This window comes from Haliotis cracherodii, unplaced genomic scaffold (assembly GCF_022045235.1).
Source record: "Haliotis cracherodii isolate W230 unplaced genomic scaffold, xgHalCrac1.p SCAF_14, whole genome shotgun sequence".
Taxonomy (NCBI): domain Eukaryota; kingdom Metazoa; phylum Mollusca; class Gastropoda; order Lepetellida; family Haliotidae; genus Haliotis; species Haliotis cracherodii.
In genome coordinates, this window is record NW_027266269.1 from 25,983,737 (window position 1) to 26,002,917 (window position 19,181).

Consider the following 19,181-nt stretch of genomic DNA (forward strand, 5'->3'; position numbering starts at 1 on the left):
GGCATAACTCTTGTCATCCTTCTTGCATACCACTGATAATATAATAACCTCATAACACGACTTGGAAACTTGGCCCTGTGTTTGTATTTGTTTCACTGCAATAATGTCAACAGGTGAAGTCCTGCCAAATGTGCTTAAGTGAGATTATTTCTATATTTGCAGGTGCGGACACTCTTCGTCAGCGGACTACCCATGGATGCAAAGCCAAGAGAACTGTACTTGTTGTTCAGGGCATATAAGGTAACCATAGCGATGGATATGATACATGCTCTGTAATGTTCTGTCTCAAAGACAGCCCAGCATGCTCCCAATAGATGTCTCCAAGCCCATTGTAACGATCCCTCCCTCCCCGACTTTGGGTCTCTGACGTCCCATGCTATCATCTGTCGGATGGCTTAATGGATATGGTCCAAGCCTGTCATGGGAAAGGTCCATGTTTCATTCCCGATATTGACACTTTCAAGATTGTGTTGTATGTAAGGCTGTATCATCTTCATCTTGTCAGGTTTTTCTTCACCCTTGCCAGGAGGCAGAGGTCAAAAGACGAAGATGTTTGGGTTAAAACGAGGTCAACCCTTGAGAAAACATTTCTGTTGGAGTCCTAAATTGTTTCCTGTTTCCTAGATTACCTGGGTACTTTGAGTGAACTCGTTTCTAGTCAACCCTTGAGGAAACATTTCTGTTGGAGTCCTAAATTGTTTCCTGTTTCCTAGATTACCTGGGTACTTTGAGTGAACTCGTTTCTAGTCAACCCTTGAGGAAACATTTCTGTTGGAGTCCTAAATTGTTTCCTGTTTCCTAGATTACCTGGGTTCTTTGCGTGAACTCTTTTCTAGTGTCATGCGTCAACAAAGGTGGAATATTAACTGGCATAAAATATCACTCACTCACTCACTGGGGTCTTGTGGAACTGCACATCGGTGCTCTTCAGATGCTCTTTTATCTGATTTCCAGATGCATATCAGATTTGAAATATTGTACAGCATCAGCTTCATTGATATTTGTGTTATTTGATAGATGACACATTAGTCTTGGAATTGGCGCCATCTCCTGTGGTCGGCGCCGTATTGTCGTCTTTGACAATTCTGTCATTGGAGATTGCTACACATGAAGGATATCACGTTCTGACATTTATGCAGAAGCATATAACGAGTTGGATCTGTCAACGTTACTGCCGCTACCTACAAGGAAATTGTTTAAATAAGACAATAATGAGATAGAACACACCATCTTATTATCTGGACTGCCCTTGTAGATACAAGTAATTTGACAAATGCACGGATATTTCTTTGTCCAATTCTACACATGTTGTGTTTAGTAGTCAATATCTTCCTGTGCTCTGTGAACACAGTTGACATTGTATTTCTTCAAATTTGATCGAGGTTCCAAGTTGTGACATTGTCTGAAATGTGACAACATACATCTGATCTTGTCATGGCTTTGTGACGATGTATCTGCCGATGTAGCCCACATTGATAAAAAACATCATGGCAGTTATTCTCTGTGATGGTTTTGTCAGGTGAGCCATCAAGATGTTTTCGTGGTAAAGGTATTTAAATGGATTTGCCAGTAGCATTTATGGCAATCGTTTGCCATGAATTGGCCAGTGAGAAACTCGAGCTGATCGGAAGGACGCATGGCAGCAAACGTTCAGCAACGGGTTACCAGCTCAAGTCCATGATCTTTGGCCTCTAACAGTGGAACCAAAGTCTGTGTCACATTGGCTTTTTCATATATCCCCGCCCTGAAAGTGTTGACCTTCACGCTATCGACCACTAGTTTTGACTTTCATTTCAGGCACAAGTGGCCCTGTGCGCTAATATTTGCTGTCTGCCAGCCATGTCTTGCATGGCCAGGGTGTAAGTGAGATCAGAACACCAGACTCTTGGCATGTTACCTGTGTTTTCATGACATCTGCTTTTCATACACGACTGGCTCTAAATATATAGACCTTCATGCTATCGACCACTGATATGTCTGATTTGAGCCTTAATTTCTTCATACAACTTGAATAATACAATGTAAAGCAACATTGACTCACTCACCTTACAACTTACCACTTAGCTCATCTGACAAAAAAGCTCACCTGAGAGGACATGTTTCCTTCAGAGGTCAGCATTCCAATCCTCTCAAAACTGGCGAGACCTCTTTTTCAAAAGGGGGCACAGGTGGCCCAGTCGTCTAAAGCGCCGTGATTCGCTGTGCAGAGTTGCGTCCCTTGGGCACGCCAGAAACCTATGATTGTGGGTTCGAATCCCGTTTCCCCCCGATTATGTTTCTAGGTTTGTCAGCACCATACCCATGCTCGTGGGTTTCACCGAAGTGGTAAACGTCCTGCATCACTTTGGGCTTTCCTCCCACATTAAGCTGACACGTCGTGATATAGCTGGAATACTGTTAAAAGTGGCGTTAAACCCAACTCACTCACTCACCTGACAAAAAAGCTCACCTGAGAGGACATGTTTCCTTCAGAGGTCAGCTTTCCAATCCTCTCAAAACAGGCAAGACCTCTTTTTCAACAAGCAAGACATTACAATGTGATGGAGGGCCTTCCTCAGCCTCCCACAGAGGAAATATGCCCAGCAACCTGGCGGTCCCTCGTACCGTATTGATCTTGGGGATGTCTTTCTGACAAGGACCCCAGCCACTTGATAGCAAATTGCTAATACAATGAGAAAAAAGCTGACACGATTTAACGCCTGTTCCGCTGGGCCAACCTCAACCTGACCACCAATTTCATTTTGTTTTCACAAAATATAATTCCTATAAAGTGGTTGCCATTGTAGACATAGTTACCATGGAAACCTTTGATTGACAGGTGAAGATGAAATGATGTATTCCCTGGGTATTGTTTCTTGTTTGTTTGATGGTTGAGAGCGTGGTGGCAGTTTTCCCTCTCGAGTCTGCCCGTGTTGCCGAAGAGTTGGTGGAAGCTGTGTGGCATCCTTGTTATAAACAGGTTCCGTGTGGGTGACTGAGTTATCAAAATGTCCTTAGTTCAGTATCCCAAACTTGTTAATGTGTAAGTTGTCCACGGCAATTCGGGGGCGGTTGGGTAGCCTGGTGGTTAAAGCATTCGCTCATCATGCCGAAGACCCGGGTTCGATTCCTGAAATGGGTGCAATGTGTGAAGAATGTGTCCCCCGCTGTGACACTGCTGGAATATTTCTAAAAGTTGAGTAAAACCATACTCACTCACACCCTCACTCATTCCACAGCAATTCAGGATAAAGTACTGACTGTTGGGCATATACCCAGCCTGTATTCAAAGATGGCCGTATTCACCGCCCACAAAGGTGGGCATATACACGGCCAATATTCACAGATGGGCATATTCACAGTCACAAAGATGGGCGTATACCCAGCCTGTATTCAAAGCTGGGTGGATACACTGCCAGTATTCAAAGATGGGCATATACACAGCCGATATTCACAGATGGTCGTATTCACAGCCACAAGGATGGGCGTATTCACAGCCACAAGGATGGGCGTATACAAAGCCTGTATTCTAAGCTGGGTGTACACACTGCCATTATACAAAGGTGGGCATATACACAGCCGATATTCACAGATGGGCGTATTCACAGTCACAAAGATGGGCGTATACCCAGCCTGTATTCAAAGCTTGGTGTATAAACTGCCAGTATTCAAAGATGGGCATATACACAGCCGATATTCACAGATGGGCGTATTCACAGATGGGCGTATACCCAGCCAGTATTCAAAGGTGGGCATATACACTGCCGGTATTCACAAATGGGCACATACAAAGCAAGTAGTTGAAGATGGTCGTATACAAAAGAAGATGATAGAGCATGCTCCTTGTTTGACTGAAAGCCGCTCATCATTTTCATTCATGAAGTTCCCATTAATAGGTCACGTCAAAGCCATGCCAACCTTTAAGGACGAAGAATATCACGGGCATATAATAATTGGTCTCTAGCTTCTCGTCGCCTGTCCTGCAACCAATTATATTTCTGCATTAACATCCGCACGCTTAAATAGGTCTAGACCAATTTCCGAGTTTATATTTCTTGAAGCATTATTTGACGTCATGATTCTTCATCCAGACTTAGTTCTACCCAAATATGGTATAACTGGTCACTTGCTTGAAATATATTTCTTGGCTAACTTTCCATGTGAAATGAGATTTCTTTTACAAGCATTATTTAGATCTTTGGTATTTGAGTTTGGATGTGGCGCTGGTGAAGAGTGGTTGAATGACTATGTTCACGAATTGGAATTGATCAGTTGTAAGCCCACGAGACTATAACAATCTGCTTGACAACATTCTCCCGATATAGTTTTGAGACATTTCAGATTGGAACTTGGGAATGTGTGTTGCTATGGCGACCATCTTTTTTTTGGTTGGATTTTCAAGAGAAATGAAAAAAAGGTTCACAATTACAGATTTACTTGAGTAGGTTTCTATGAAACGTAAAGGTCACTGGGTTCAGAATTCATTCAGCACTCATAACGTTGACTTCAGAACATTTTTGGTTTTGAGACCTTACAAGAAAAAGTTATTGTTGGTTTGGTTTTTTTTTTAAATATTTCTAGAAAATGAACATTCTGATATTTTGGATACACTCAGCTATTTTGTACAATATGTCGGTGTTATGCTTTAAAATATGCACAAAACTGAAAACCAACCCTCGAATGAAACTGAGTAGTTACAGAGTTGTCTCCCTTTGTTAACAAGTATTTCAAAATGCTGTGATAGAGGAAAGTGTTCAGTACTCCTCGTTTCACAATGACAAGGACATTTGCATTAACAGAATTTCCATTATTGATTATTTACCCCAAAATAATATATACTCAAGAGTGTTGCGAATAAATGTCAATGTAAGTCGACACGAAAAGCTGTTACAGGAAAGTGCATGTCAAGTTTAGAATTATCACTGCACTTTACAGTAATGAGATTCCTCCATTGGCAATATTTTTCAGTTTTGTATCGAATACAAATTACATGCGAAAGGAAATGGAAGATGGAAAATTGAAATTGTTGTGTTAAAATGTGGACTGAAAAACTGAGCACTGACAAGAAGATAAAATGCGATGGGACATGAGGCTGGAGTAGGTCCTCGGTTAAGATATCCCCAGTGTGTCATTACAGAAACCACGACTATTGATCATGTGGCGCTAACAATGGGATAATTTTCATATACAATCTGTGGGTTTACGTCTTCCTTGATAGATTTAATGGGGGATCATTGATCTCGCATATACTGAGGTTTATATTGACAAGTTAGGCTGCAACGTTTTTTTCAATAACTGTTGTCATTGTGGAGTCCCAGAGATGCCAGGATCCGCTAATCACGAGTTCGAATTCAACATTCACTCCATTTTGAAATTCCATTTTGTCACACAATTTGTGTGTTTGTGGTTTTCATGAAACTGGGAAATAGTCACAACTCTCACCACAAAGGTATCTCCGTCCACATGAAGCTGATGCGCCAAGACCCAACTCATTTAGTGGCAATAAACCCGACACTCACTCACTTATTCTAATTATTCTGAAGGTGAAGGTCATTGATTTGCCTGGGCAGGTCAAACGCCAACTAGTCCATGGTGATATAAGATGGAGAGACGCAGCCTTCTTCCTCATTGAGTGCACTAGAGTGATTCATCTCGCGTCATAAACACCGCTCTCTGTATATCCCACTGACAATCAGGATTAGCTTTGGGAAACGGCTCATTCTACTTAATTCTAGTTCTAGTTTACACAGTTTTACGCTCAGCATCGAGTAGTTTTCATCTTGGCGAAGCTGGATAAAATGGGGCAGCGATATATCTCTCCCTTGGGTGCACTCCCGGATCCTGGCACACCTGCAGCCAGGATATTCCCGGACTGACGGCCAGGAGGACCAGACGTCTTCCCGGACAGCCAGATGCCCAGTCAGGTGTGAACTCCTCACTCCACACGTAACTTGTCTGTGCTTCAAGCATATGCATGAATACTCGCCATAGAGAGTCTTTTTCCATGCCATTGATTTTTGCAGTGCAAATTTGCCCCGCGGGACTGGAGCATGGCAATTGTGAGAAGCATGGAGCTAAGATAGTGTCTAAGACCTTCGATAATTATTGATTCGTCCCTCCATCTTCCACAAAAACCTTCTGTCCCCCCCCTATCCCCTTGCCACAACAAACCTTGAAGCTGGCCTGCTTGATGGACTGGCGATCGTGTTTATTTTTAATGAGCCAAAGTGGGCCAAAATTTTTCTGACAGTTCTTGCCTCGAAGTGCTCTCCGGCAAAGTGTTAGTTTTGTTCAACGAGCAATACCTTTGAGAAAAACTTCCATATCTTCTTCAACCTATGTCCCCTGTTGGAATGAGAGGGATAATGATGTGAACGTCCAATGTTTACTTAATATTTTGCAGGGGTTTCCCAGTAGTTGAGTGATGGTATCTCCTCGAGATGCATGTCAACATCCATTTTGTTGGCATACATCGATGCCATTTCACCATGTTTGTCTTTGTTTTTATCCTCACTATGACATTTTTACAAACTCAAAATGTCAAATTTTAAATACACAAACACCCACCAATGATAATCATTACAGAAATGTGAAAGTCAGTCAGTGTTATTAAATTTGACTGTGAAGGTATCCTTCCTTTTATGGAATGGAGGAGGCCCATGAAGATCCGGGATGGAATATGTCTTCAGCAACCCATGCTTGCCCTAACAGGCGATTATTCTTGTCGTAGTAGGCGACTAACGGGATCGGGTGGTCAGGTCAGACCATTGTTGAGGCATGTCAGCGTGTCCCAATTAATGAAATATTTCAAGTCATTGTTGTCAAGGGACCTGCCACATTTCATTGGCATCCCTGCTGCGGGCTTCTGGGTACAATGTGTACATCACTTCCTGTGCAGATGATGCTGTGGGATTCTGGGTAGAAAATGTACCTCACTTCCTGTGCAGATGCTGCTGTGGGATTCTGAGTAAAAAATGTACCTCACTTCCTATGCAGATGCTGCTGTGGGATTCTGGGTAGAAAATGTACCTCACTTCCTGTGCAACTCTGTCCAACAGACTGGTGTCTTTGTACCCGGTTCATGCTGAATGTTGCTCACACTATCGACCACTGGTTTGTGTGTTAGTAATGACCATTTTTAATGGCTCAGTTAAATGTTTAAGCTTGTATCCACACCACTATAAATCCTGTGGAACCAAACCCCCTCCATTGAAGTTGCCGCACTATCGACCACTGGTTTGTGTATCAGTACTGACCCAGTACTGTTAAATGCTTAATCTTGTATCCACACCCCTATAAATCCTGTGGAACCAAACCCCTTCCATTGAAATAGCCACACTATCGACTGGTTTGTGTATTCCATTGTGTTTGTCATTTGTTGCTGTCATTTTCAGGGATTTGAAAATGGTTTATTAAAAGTTATGGGGAAGCCTGGCAAAAATAACTGTGTGAGTATATGAGAAATTTTGTGGATGCACACATACTTGGTCACATGACATGTCACATGACCTGTCACATGATCACCCAGCTACCGGAGTATTCACTTTCACAGTTGGCTTTCAACACCCCACAAGTCACGCCTTTCATACACGTTCACATCGCATAATACGGTATTATTATCCATGTATTAATGTCATATAAATGTTGTCAATAACTTTCAAATAACCACTGGCTTTCTTCGAATGCAGAACATTAAAAATCAAACTGTCTCCTGTAAATCAATTCATTCTACATCAGTGTTTGATGTTTTGCAATCAAAATTTATGTTAATTGTTCTGGTCAAATTGTAAATCAATGGGTTTTTATGTTTTGTTTTTTATATCACTAATAGAAAGCTAAGTTTCTTGGATACTATGTAGTGTAATGTTTTTTGTGAAAAACTTTGAAAATGAAAGATTGTTACATCACACTAACAGTATGACAGGCATTGCATGAGAATCTAAAATACCAAGTCATGAAAACGACAATACTTTAACAAGAGGGACTTGCACAAAAGCATCAAAGACAGTGATTCTCTTGGAGACGTGAATCCATCCAGTGTTGCGTTTTCATCGACACAAATGAGCACAGTCACATGACCAGGTCAGACACCCACAAGCTAGAGCCACCGCATGTAGATATATCGACTGCCATGTTGGTACACCCCCTTCCAGTCCAGCAAGCGCCATTAACACGTTCATAGCATCAGCCGACTTGCAGTAGCGTCACGAGGCACATTTCTATTCTTGCAGGGATATGAAGGGTCACTTCTCAAGGTCACCAACAAAAACGGCAAAAACACATCAGTAAGTATTCACCGTCACTGTGAGTTATCTCCCCTGTAATGCAGACTTTTCAAATTTTGAGAGGGACATAGGCCGGAAAAATTGCATCGGATGATGATGAAATAGTAATAAATATGATATGTTTCTGTGTAGGAAGTTTGAAAGGTCTCGCAAGTGAAGGGAGATCACTCAGGAAGGTTAAATACTAGCAAAGATTAAAACAGATACCTAAAAATATTCTCACGATTGATGTGTCAGCACGTTATAAGGAATAAAAAAAATAATTCTAAATCTTTGCTATGTAATTTTTCCTTCCACTATATCACTCATATACTGATGTAAAGTAATAAGGGAACACATGTCAGTTAGGAAGCAAATCACATTGCCCGATCCCTTTAGGCAACTCCAGTCACCTCCAGGGCATAATACAGCTTGGTAAACATAGCCGTTCCCTTATTACTTTCTGTGAGTATATTTGCTCTGTATGAACATTTTGTGTCTTTTGTTATTGTGTCAAGAATGTTGTAATCCAGCTGTCTTCCAGATGTCTTTGTTTGAATGTCTAATTTCAATCTGTACATCCTTTGACATGTGATTAAAGATTTCTCAACAAAATGTTCATATCTGTCTGTGCATGTTGGTGTTGGTGGGGGGGGGGGGGGATGTGAATGAAGCTGCCTACAATCACTGCATCACGGTCCGTGCATGGCATGATGAAAGGGGAGACGATGACAACGCACTGATAAACTCTCTCGTCTCCTGAGACTAAATATATAGTTAATATCTGCACGTTGAACCATGGTCTACAAACTGTTTCTCATCAACATTCAGGCCTTCGTATCTGAAATCTGACTTGCAATAGGACCAGGCTTTGTACTATACGATTTGATGTGGGGGGAGTTATATTTTCCTGACCAATAACCTCCGTGCAGGTATAACAAGTGTGTGGTATAAAGGCCACAGGAACACAGTCAGGTGGGGTGTTCTACCATGGAGTGGATTTACTCACACCCCATACAGAAGTCGGAAATCAGTAATGGTGTGACCCATGAAGATCCGGGGTAGAATAGGTCTTCAGCAACCCATGCTTGCCATAAAAGGCGACTATGCTTGTCGTAAGAAGCGACTAACAGGATCGGGTGGTCAGGCTCGCTGACTTGGTTGATGCATGTCATCGTTTCCCAATTGCATGGATCGATGTTTATGATGTCAGTCACTGGATTATCTGGTTCAGACTCTATTTACAGACCGCCGTCATATAGCTGGAATATTGCTGAGTGCAGTGTTACTCAACAAACAAACAAACAAAGTAATGTTGTTATGCTCTGTCCTGGCGTTTTTCTGGTTTGTTCGGCTGCTGTCATGTTTTGTATTGTATTTTTTAGTGTGTATAGTTCATGTTTTGTCCTCTGCTTTGTGCCATTGTCATCTGAAGCTTCTCTCTCAACTACGGTTGCCCCTAACAACCAAAGACTTAGGGTAGTAGGTGTGTAGAAGGCCAGTCTAAAGCTGATCTCTGCAACAGCTAGCTTACCGATACTGAATGTCTGTTAGAGTGTGAGAGCTGTAGTCTTGGTGCTAAGATGGATTTAATGAACTTGCCTTGATGGTGAAAATAGGGGTGGGATAGAGTAACAATACATATATACACATACCTCTACCATTTCCCACACACCCATCTCCCACACCCCAACCCTAACCCCAGCCCCAAACCCAGACCCACCACCCATACACCCATTCTAACCATAACCCCAAACACAACCACCCACACACCAGTCCAACCCCCTAATCCCGACTCCCTAACCCCAACCCCAACCCCAACACCCTACTCCCAACCCCCTAATCACAACCCCAACCACAACCCCCTAATCACAACCTCAAACCCCAACCCCAACCCCCTACTCCCAACCCCCTAATCACAACCCCAACCACAACCCCCTAATCACAACCTCCAACCCCAACACCCTACTCCCAACCCCCTAATCACAACCCCAACCACAACCCCCTAATCACAACCTCAAACCACAACCTCAACACCCTACTCCCAACCCCCTAATCACAACCCCAACCACAACCCCCTAATCACAACCTCAAACCCCAACCCCAACACCCTACTCCCAACACCCTAATCACAACCCCAACCACAACCCCAACCACAACCCCCTAATACCATCCCAACCACAACCCCCTAATCACAACCCCAACCACAACCCCCTAATCACAACCTCAAACCCCAACACACAATCCAGACCCTAATCAGAAGCAAACTAAAGGATCAATGTTCACTGAAATTTACCATAAACTGGACTATTTCGCATTTAATTCCCTCAATATCAAAATCCTAATTGAAATAAAACTGTAATAATCCTACATTTGTCCTATTGTGAGCGGTCTGGTCGAGGACTCCCTTTGATCTTAACATTATGTAGCTTATAACATCCTTTCACATTTCTCAACACTACACCACGCAAATATACATTTTAGAATGATCTTTAATCTGTCTGCTGCCTAAGCGCATACAGTAACGATTAATATGGCCATTTGAAATACTTTCGGGGTAATACTTTCGGTCATGAGAATTGTCTGGGAGGAAAGTTTTAATAAATCTGTTTCAACATCACGCTATCAGCTCTGCAGCATCAAGTGGAGGGACAGTTAGGATTTAAGGGGTTTTTAGAAATTAATTTCAAAATGTAATGTTTAGACTTTGTCTGGATTCCATATGGGATTTGAAGTTCACCATCCTGACTTGGCTGGGGGCAACTGGGGGAGGGCTAGAAATACAGCTGTATCTGCGCGAGCGTCGTCCGAGAAATGAGAAACATGGAAATAAGAGAGCCTCAGCCCTGTTAATTGTAAAAATATGTTGAAACAATTTTTTTTTAGAAATATGTTTCTAAAATAATTTGTCAGTGTGAGTAGAATGGTTTAATAAATGCAATTTTATTAAAAGGGGTAAACTGTTTGAAGCAAGTTGTTAAGCCATGATATTTGAGGGAAGGTCAGACTAAAACAAGCAACAACTATGCCTGCAGAATTATAGTGATGAGTTCAACTAAGTGTTTTACATTTCACTACTGGGGCTGTCGGGTAGCCTAGTGGTTAAAGCGTTCGCTCGTCACGCCGAAGACCCGGGTTCGATTCCCGACATGGGTACAATGTGTGAAGCCCATTTCTGGTGTCCCCCGCCATGATATTGCTGGAATATTGCTAAAAGCGGCGTAAAACCATACTCACTCACTCATTTCACTACTGGAAGAGATTATCTTTAAGACCCTCTTTTTGTATCTTCATCTTAAATATGTCAGAATGTCATGGAATGGATGTTAAATCTTAGGAATTAGCTCCGTAATGCTCTGATAGTGGCACTAAGATGTCTTTGAGTATGGCGCCTAGTTTGGACAACTGTTTGTGACCTGATATTCAGTTCAGTGTTGTAGGGCTGGGACAGGTAACTTTGGTACTCGGGTCAGGTTGGTCCTGAGTAGGACCCGGGTACCCACAGTACTACCCGGACTTGTGGTTAGTCACGTGACATTGTTTAATGACAAAAGCTCACTATAGCTCAGTGGCTACACTACAAGTCGCGAATGTTCGCATTTCTGACGATGCACTCATTCCTACAGTGGGTACCCGGGTATTGTCAGGTAATAGGGGGTTGGGTACCCGGGTATTGTCAGGTAATAGGGGGTTGGGTACCCGGGTAGGGTAAGGTAATAGGGGGTCGGGTACCCGGGTAGTAAATGTGGACTCGTCCCAGCCCTACAGTGTTGAGTATAGTGTAAGCTGTGGCTGCAGGAGAAACTTGCTGGACAACCTTGTGCCTTGTATATTTCCTTGTAGCATTGTTTAGACAGTTGCAGTGTGAGTGAAATCGTAGATGTTGGTGTACTTTTAACAATATATCTTAAACACTATGTAAATAGAAAAGGTTGGAGGTAAAGATATTTCTACATTCTAAATCATCTTCATTTGATAAAGATGTGTAATTTTTCCCCATCTTATTCGAATATCTTAAATGTCTTGTTTTTTGGATGTTTTTTTTGTCATGTTGTGTTGAAGGTTAAATTCATTAATTACCGTAAAATTTTGACCCGTCACTTTTCAGCCGGTGGGTTTTGTCACGTTTATATCAAGAGTTGCTGCCGAGTCCGCTAAACAAGACCTTCAGGTGAGACTTTGACCTTCTGATGACCTTGTAGAGAGACCATAAAGCGGTAAAACTAATTATTGAAGTTAATCAGTTGATGTGGAGGTGCTTTATTCAGGAATTTGTTTCTGGAAGTGATTGGATTTTTTCAGCGATAATAGTGAGAATGTATTTCTTTCAGGGAGTAAGATTCGACCCTGACCTCCCTCAGACCTTGAGATTGGAGTTCGCCAAGAGCAACACAAAAGTGACGAAGCCTAAACAACAGTCCCCCCAGCTCGCCGCCACCCACCCCACCATCATCCACCCCCTCACAGGACGTAAGTATACCCTGGCCTTGGCCACAGGTGCACTGACACACCTACACAACTACCTTTACCTGTGGGATCGTAAGGACTGTCACCGTTATATCTGTGGGGAGTCCAAGTCAGGATAGGTCCCCAGTTCCCCATGCTTGTCTCCCTGTGAGGATTACAGGGCAAAATAGGTCCCCAGTACCCCATTCTTGTCTCCCTGTGTCGATTACAGGGCAAAATAGGTCCCCAGTTCCCCATGCTTGTCTCCCTGGGGTTATTTCAAGGCTGGATAGACCCCAGTACCACATGCTTGTCTCCCAGTGTGGATTACAAGTCTGGATAGGTCCCCAGTATCTCATGCTTGTCTCCCAGTGGGGATTCCAAGGCAGGATAGGTCCCCAGTACCTCATGCTTGTCTCCCAGTGTCGATTACAGGGCGGAATACATCCCCAGTACCTCATGCTTGTCTCCCTGTGGAGATTACAGAGTGGAATACCTCCCCAGTACCTCATGCTTTTCTCCCTGTGACTAATCCATGGCTGGATAGATCCCCATGTTCCCTTGCTTGTCTCCTTGTGGGGATTCCAGGGCAGACAAGGTCCCCACTTCTCTATGCTTGACTACTTGTGGGGATTAAGGGGTTGATTGAGATTGTGTGTTTTCATACCACAATGGCATAACTTGGTGTCAGGCTGTCAACTACTGGTTCCCTGCCCCACCCAAATCACTGGTCCTCCCTCGCTTAGCACCCTGATTGCTCAGCAGACCCTGGGGACACTTACACAATGACCCACACACACTGTCACAACTTCGTTTCTTTGGAATTAGTTTGACCCCAGCCTTCTCAGTGTTGAGGTCAAGGTCGAGAGCCAAGGGGCCGTGACCCTAATGTTACATTCTTGGTTTCCAGTAGGATTTTGTGATATTGTAAATACGAATTTTCTCATCAAATTATGTCAGTATGTTTTAGTCTAATTTCCCTGCACCAGTTTGGTTCCCTATATCATATTCAGTTCCAGTCCATGATGGCTGGAGACCATGAAACTCAGTCAATGTTTCATGTTTATTATATATGAGGGGCAAATGTGGACTGTTTTTCTGTTGGAGGAAATATACCCCACAACGCAGGAGAAGAGTAACCTTGCTTCTTGCTCTGGTTGTTTGACCAGCAGCATGCACAACATCAAGTTTGATGCCCGCACATTGCTGAAATATTGCTGAAGTGGGACTGCATCTGTTCTACATATACATCCTGACATCTAGTGTGAATCTTGTTGCTCAGCGTGTCTGAAATATTGAAATATTGCTGATGTGGGGCAGCATTTGATTTTCATATATACCTTCACATCCAGTGTGACTCTCATCCCTCATCTTGGCTGAAATGTTGCTGAAGTGGGGCTGCATCTGTTTATATATACCCTGACATCCAGTGTGACTCTCATCGCTCATCTTGGCTGAAATATTGCTGAAGTGGGTCTACATCTGTTCATATATACCCTGACATCCGATGTGACTCTCATTGCTCATCTTGGCTGAAATATTGCTGAAGTGGGGCTACATCTGTTCATATTTACCCTGTGTGACTCTCAAAGCTCATCTTGGTTGAAATATTGCTGAAGTGGGGCTGCATCTGTTCATATATACCCTGTGTGACTCTCAAAGCTCATCTTGGTTGAAATATTGCTGAAGTGGGGCTGCATCTGTTCATATATACCCTGTGTGACTCTCAAAGCTCATCTTGGTTGAAATATTGCTGAAGTGGGGCTGCATCTGTTCATATATACCCTGTGTGACTCTCAAAGCTCATCTTGGTTGAAATATTGCTGAAGTGGGGCTGCATCTGTTCATATATACCCTGACATCCAGTGTCACTCCTGTCTTGCTATGTATATTTCTGTATGTTCAGCACATCTTCATCATGAGTCGGTATAACATTGCTTTGCACGGACAAGCTTTATGTGTACCTGCACTATCTAAATCAGCCGAAGGTCTCTCATCTGCTTACAGACCAACCTGCAAAAAGTAATGTTGAAAGAAACATGAAACGTTATGTTGGAAAATATGGTATTTTTTATTGCAATACAGTGAAATCCTGTTGGCCCCATCGCAGAGCTCTCTGTACAGTGCTATCTCTGTGTGGAGCTTGTGAGTCCATATAGAAAGGGACATTACTCCTCCCGGTCCATATTCAAAGGGACATTACTCCTCCTGATCCATATTCAAAAGGACAATACTCCTCCTGCTCCATATTCAAAGGGACATTACTCCTCACAGTCCATATTCAAGGGGACATTACTCCTCCTGGTCCATATTCAAAGGGACATGATTCTGTCAGTCTCTCAAGCTCCTCACAGCGATAGCCCATTCTCGGAGAGCTCTGTACAATCTCTGCCACCAGTCAAAGCTCCGTACTGTAATAGGTGGCCATAACCATGCATGGAGTTGAACTCGTAACCGACTGACCGTTATGTTTACAAGCAAGTGATGACTGTCATGACGCTGAATACTTTTACCCCAACTAAATTATCTTCCTTTTTTGTCAATTTAAAGTGCTCTTTCATTTCAACTATCATGTAATTGGAATTAGAATCTAATGGGGGAGTTGGGTGATTTTCTGTACAAACCAATCTGATTATAAAAATAGAAGTTAAATTCATCTGGGAAATCTGGTCAATTGTAAACCTTTTCAAAATTCACTGACGACATTCCAAAAGATATGAACAAAAATATTAACACGACTATATTTGGGGTTAGAGGGCAAATTTCAAGATTCTTGTAATGGCTGCTTCCACAAGGGTTGGAAGGAGCTTGTCAGTCTGTATGCAAAGGGACATAACTCCATGTTTTGTTTATCCAGATTTCTCTGGGAATGGCTGTGTCTGGAGAAGCTGATTTCACTGTATTGCAATGACATAAATACATGTACTATTCTGGACTGTTCTTTCAAAGTCTGGCATTTCATTAGAATGACTCAGGTTCTGTAAGTTGATCAGATGCCACGAGGTTTGGTCCAGCAGGGAAAGGCTGTTTGTGCATGCTGCTGTGAGAGGCAAACCGGTTTCTACTCTTGGTCCTAGGACTCTGTTGAATGTGTGTTGAACGTGTGTTGATGATATGTACGATACGATGTCGAGTCTCTCTAATATAAGCACCAAATAGAGTACTTGAATAAGCACAATTACTTCGAGGCACTCAATAACAAGAAGCACTTAGAAACTAAAAACAATTCAACAAAAACCCAAACAAAGTAGGGGGTAACCTTAGTGTAACAAGATGAAGATCGATCTTCTCACGGCCTGTTGTTGAGAATAACTTTATAAATAAAATCTATTGGGTCTTTCCTCACACATGGAGGTGACAAACCCCCACGAATTAATAATATATTATATTATTCATTTTTAAAAAATGTAAGAAACTTCTCAGATGGCCCCTTAATTATCAAACACTCTTTGACAAAGATTTGGAAGAGGTTTAGATGAGGTTAAGATGAGGTTTTAAATATCTTAAAAAGCGATGTCATGTAAAATAAGTGTACAACCTGAAGTAGCTGTATCATAGGGTTGTCATCTTTCCGAGGCATCTGTGTCCACTAGCCTTAACAAAAGCCTAGTTTATTCCCTTGCCACACGAAGGCCACTTTTTGGGCTCATCCCTGGCGCCGCCTCGCGTAGATAACGAGTTGTGCTTCTTGTACTGAAAACATGATATCCAATCAGATCGCTGTTCTTATCTCGTATAACTTCACAAAGATGGCGACTACCATAGGCGAAGACCGAGTCGATCAGATAACGAAAACATTCGCAATTTCATTCCTGACACAAAAACATAGGCAGCGGTAAATATCACTTTCAAAAACGAAGGACCAGTCGTGGACGCTGATTTTGTGAAGCATTCTCTGAATGGGCTATTGATATGTGCAATAGTCCAATCATATTTAGCACAGGAAAGCGGGCTTGATGTGGCAAGGATGGAAACAAAGATGCATGTCATCGAGCCAAATTGCGAGGATCGATGCTCATGATATCAATCTCTGGATTTGATTATTTACAGACTGCCATCATATAGCTGGAATATGGCTGAGTGCGGCGTTAAACAACAAACCAACCAAACAACCAAAACTGATTAACATGTTGAATATTCTAGTAGTAGATACGAGTTTCTTTCTGGACGTCCAAGAAGCAGATGAATTATGAAAATAGTGGCAAGTTAACAGTTGAACGTGACATGTTGAATAAGGACATCAGGATATAAGAGAATTGGTTAGAATGTTTCTATTCTGTTAAAAATAAATCATATGTTGGCTGATAAAATTTAGATAAAATATGCTGTTTATATGCTTTAAATTTTTAAGATGCAGTAATTTGTCTGATACAAAGAAAGACCTAATGTTTATTTATAAGCAATACATATCATTCCAGTCAAGAAGGTTTCTAACTGAAATCATCTTGTTCAAAGTACTAAGTAACCAGAATGCTGACTAACTTTTGGCGTCATCAGTAGAATCAGGAAAGAGATTTCAAAACTTTAATACTAATATTAAAAAAAGTTCATTCAAAAATATGAAATCTTATTGTGAAGGAAGTTGTGCTGTGGCGTCATTAAAACGTCCACTTACTTTCGTAAAAATGAGTGCAGATATCTCATTTCTCTCTTGTTCTTTTGCAGTATAATAAAAACATTACCTAGTTTTTCAAAACATTTCAGCATACGTCTACAAGGTTAATCTAAAAACTGCAATTATGACATAAACAGTTATTATTCTGAAAATAGGACTTTTCAGAAAATGATTCCAAATGTCTGATACCATGTATCTCTGTAATGAAGCATATGAATTGTACTCTTGTGGTCCTAAGATACTGTAGTTTTAAGATATAAGAAGTAAATGTGATTTTTCACACTTAATGTCCCATCTCACGGGGTGGTCACAAAATTAGGATGTTTATAAATTTAGATAATTCCGTTTCAATAAACAGATATCAGCTTATCTAAATATCTATGCTAGTTTCTAAATAAAAACAAAATCATGTATGGTATATTTTAAAAAAATATGTATTTTGTCAAAATGTCATTTAATCATTAAATAGTGTTAAAGCTGGTAATGATAAGCTTGCAGCTTATAAGAGAGAGATGACAAGTTTGTTTGCAAATGACCTTCTGTATTTCACTCACCCTACTAGCAAATTCACGTGTGCGTGTCTTTTTTACCTTCACTTGCAGAAGAGTTAGGTGCCGCCTTTTTCCCGGGCTGCCCCGAAGCTTGGGCCCCCCACCCTCTTGCTCCGTACCCCGAACTGGCACCAACTGCGGCAGCGCTACACCACACTGCACTTATTCAACACCCGGCGCTAGCACAGGTACCGGTGCGGGTTAGTGTTTCCTCTCCTTCATTTATTGCACAGTGCAAAGAAACACCGAGGAGGACAGGCCCTACGGCGCCGGTCGGTCGTCGGTCGGTAGAACGATTGAACGGTCGGTCGTGTGTTGGTCGTCGGTCGGTTGTCGGTTGGTCGTCGGTCGGTTGAACGATTGAACGGTCGGGCGATCGTTCAGTTGGTCAGACGGTCCGTCGGACGGTCGATCGATCGGTCGGACGGTTGGTTGGACGGTCGGTCGGTCGGTCGTCGGACGGTCTTCGGTCGGTCGTCGGTCGGTCGGTTGGTCGTCGGTCGGTCAGTCGTAGTGGTCAGTTGTAACTCTGTGGTCTGTGTGACACTAGCTGGGGTAATCTGTGTAATTCTACACCATGTGCTGCACCTGTTAATGTAGTGGAAACATTGTAACAGTCTTTACATAAATACTCCTAGTATGTGTAGGAGAGAAATTTAACGGAATATACAAAAGTATATTTGTATGTGAGCAATAAATTTGAAGAAAATGTCAACGGCTGAAAATCGGGTCAGCATTTCTAGTTTCAATCTTGTGCATGATTCAAAGGACAATATTGATATTTCAGTTTTGAAATAGTTTATAGGTACTGAGAGAGTGATGTTTCTGTTACTGTTGGTGAAACAGATGTAATTATTGGAGAAATAGGTTGTGTATGTTGTAGACTGAAGGTGTCGATGTTTGTGAAGTTTCATATGAATGGAAACATCTGTAAATTAGATTTTGTGAATAAGGCAGCTTTTTCAAATATATTAAATGGTGAAAAGTTCAGACAGATCGTAGGGTAAAGCAGCTTTTTCAAATATGTTGGATGGTGAAAAGTTCAGACAGATCATTCGTAATTTGCAGCACTATTTGTGCAGTATTATTGTAATGCTGTGTTAGTCCAGTAAATGCCAAAGGAGTGTAAGTAGTTTGTAGGAAAGTGGCATAAGGATGACCTAAATAGTTTGTAGGAAAGTGGCATAAGGATGACTTAAATAGTTTGTAGGAAAAGGGCGTTAGGATGACTTAAATAGTTTGTAGGAAAGTGGCATTAGGATGACTTAAATAGTTTGTAGGAAAAGGGCGTTAGGATGACTTAAATAGTTTGTAGGAAAGTGGCAT

At 42.0% G+C, this 19,181-nt stretch overlaps 1 protein-coding gene across 13 annotated transcripts in view; it reads left to right on the plus strand.

Moving 5' to 3' along the window:
* Positions 1–19,181, plus strand: part of LOC139461149 (protein couch potato-like) — a 189,621-nt gene that overhangs the window by 147,086 nt on the left and 23,354 nt on the right. For 8 of the 13 annotated variants that reach the window (XM_071242705.1, XM_071242706.1, XM_071242707.1 and 5 more), the window contains exons 2-7: positions 163–240; positions 7,374–7,427; positions 8,211–8,264; positions 12,352–12,414; positions 12,575–12,713; positions 17,907–18,055. In XM_071242705.1, coding sequence (XP_071098806.1) covers positions 163–240; positions 7,374–7,427; positions 8,211–8,264; positions 12,352–12,414; positions 12,575–12,713; positions 17,907–18,055 — 537 coding nt within the window. Of the gene's footprint in view, positions 1–162; positions 241–5,758; positions 5,904–7,373; positions 7,428–8,210; positions 8,265–12,351; positions 12,415–12,574; positions 12,714–17,906; positions 18,056–19,181 lie in introns of those variants that run through there. The other 5 variants (XM_071242697.1, XM_071242703.1, XM_071242709.1 and 2 more) reach the window with 4 other exon arrangements.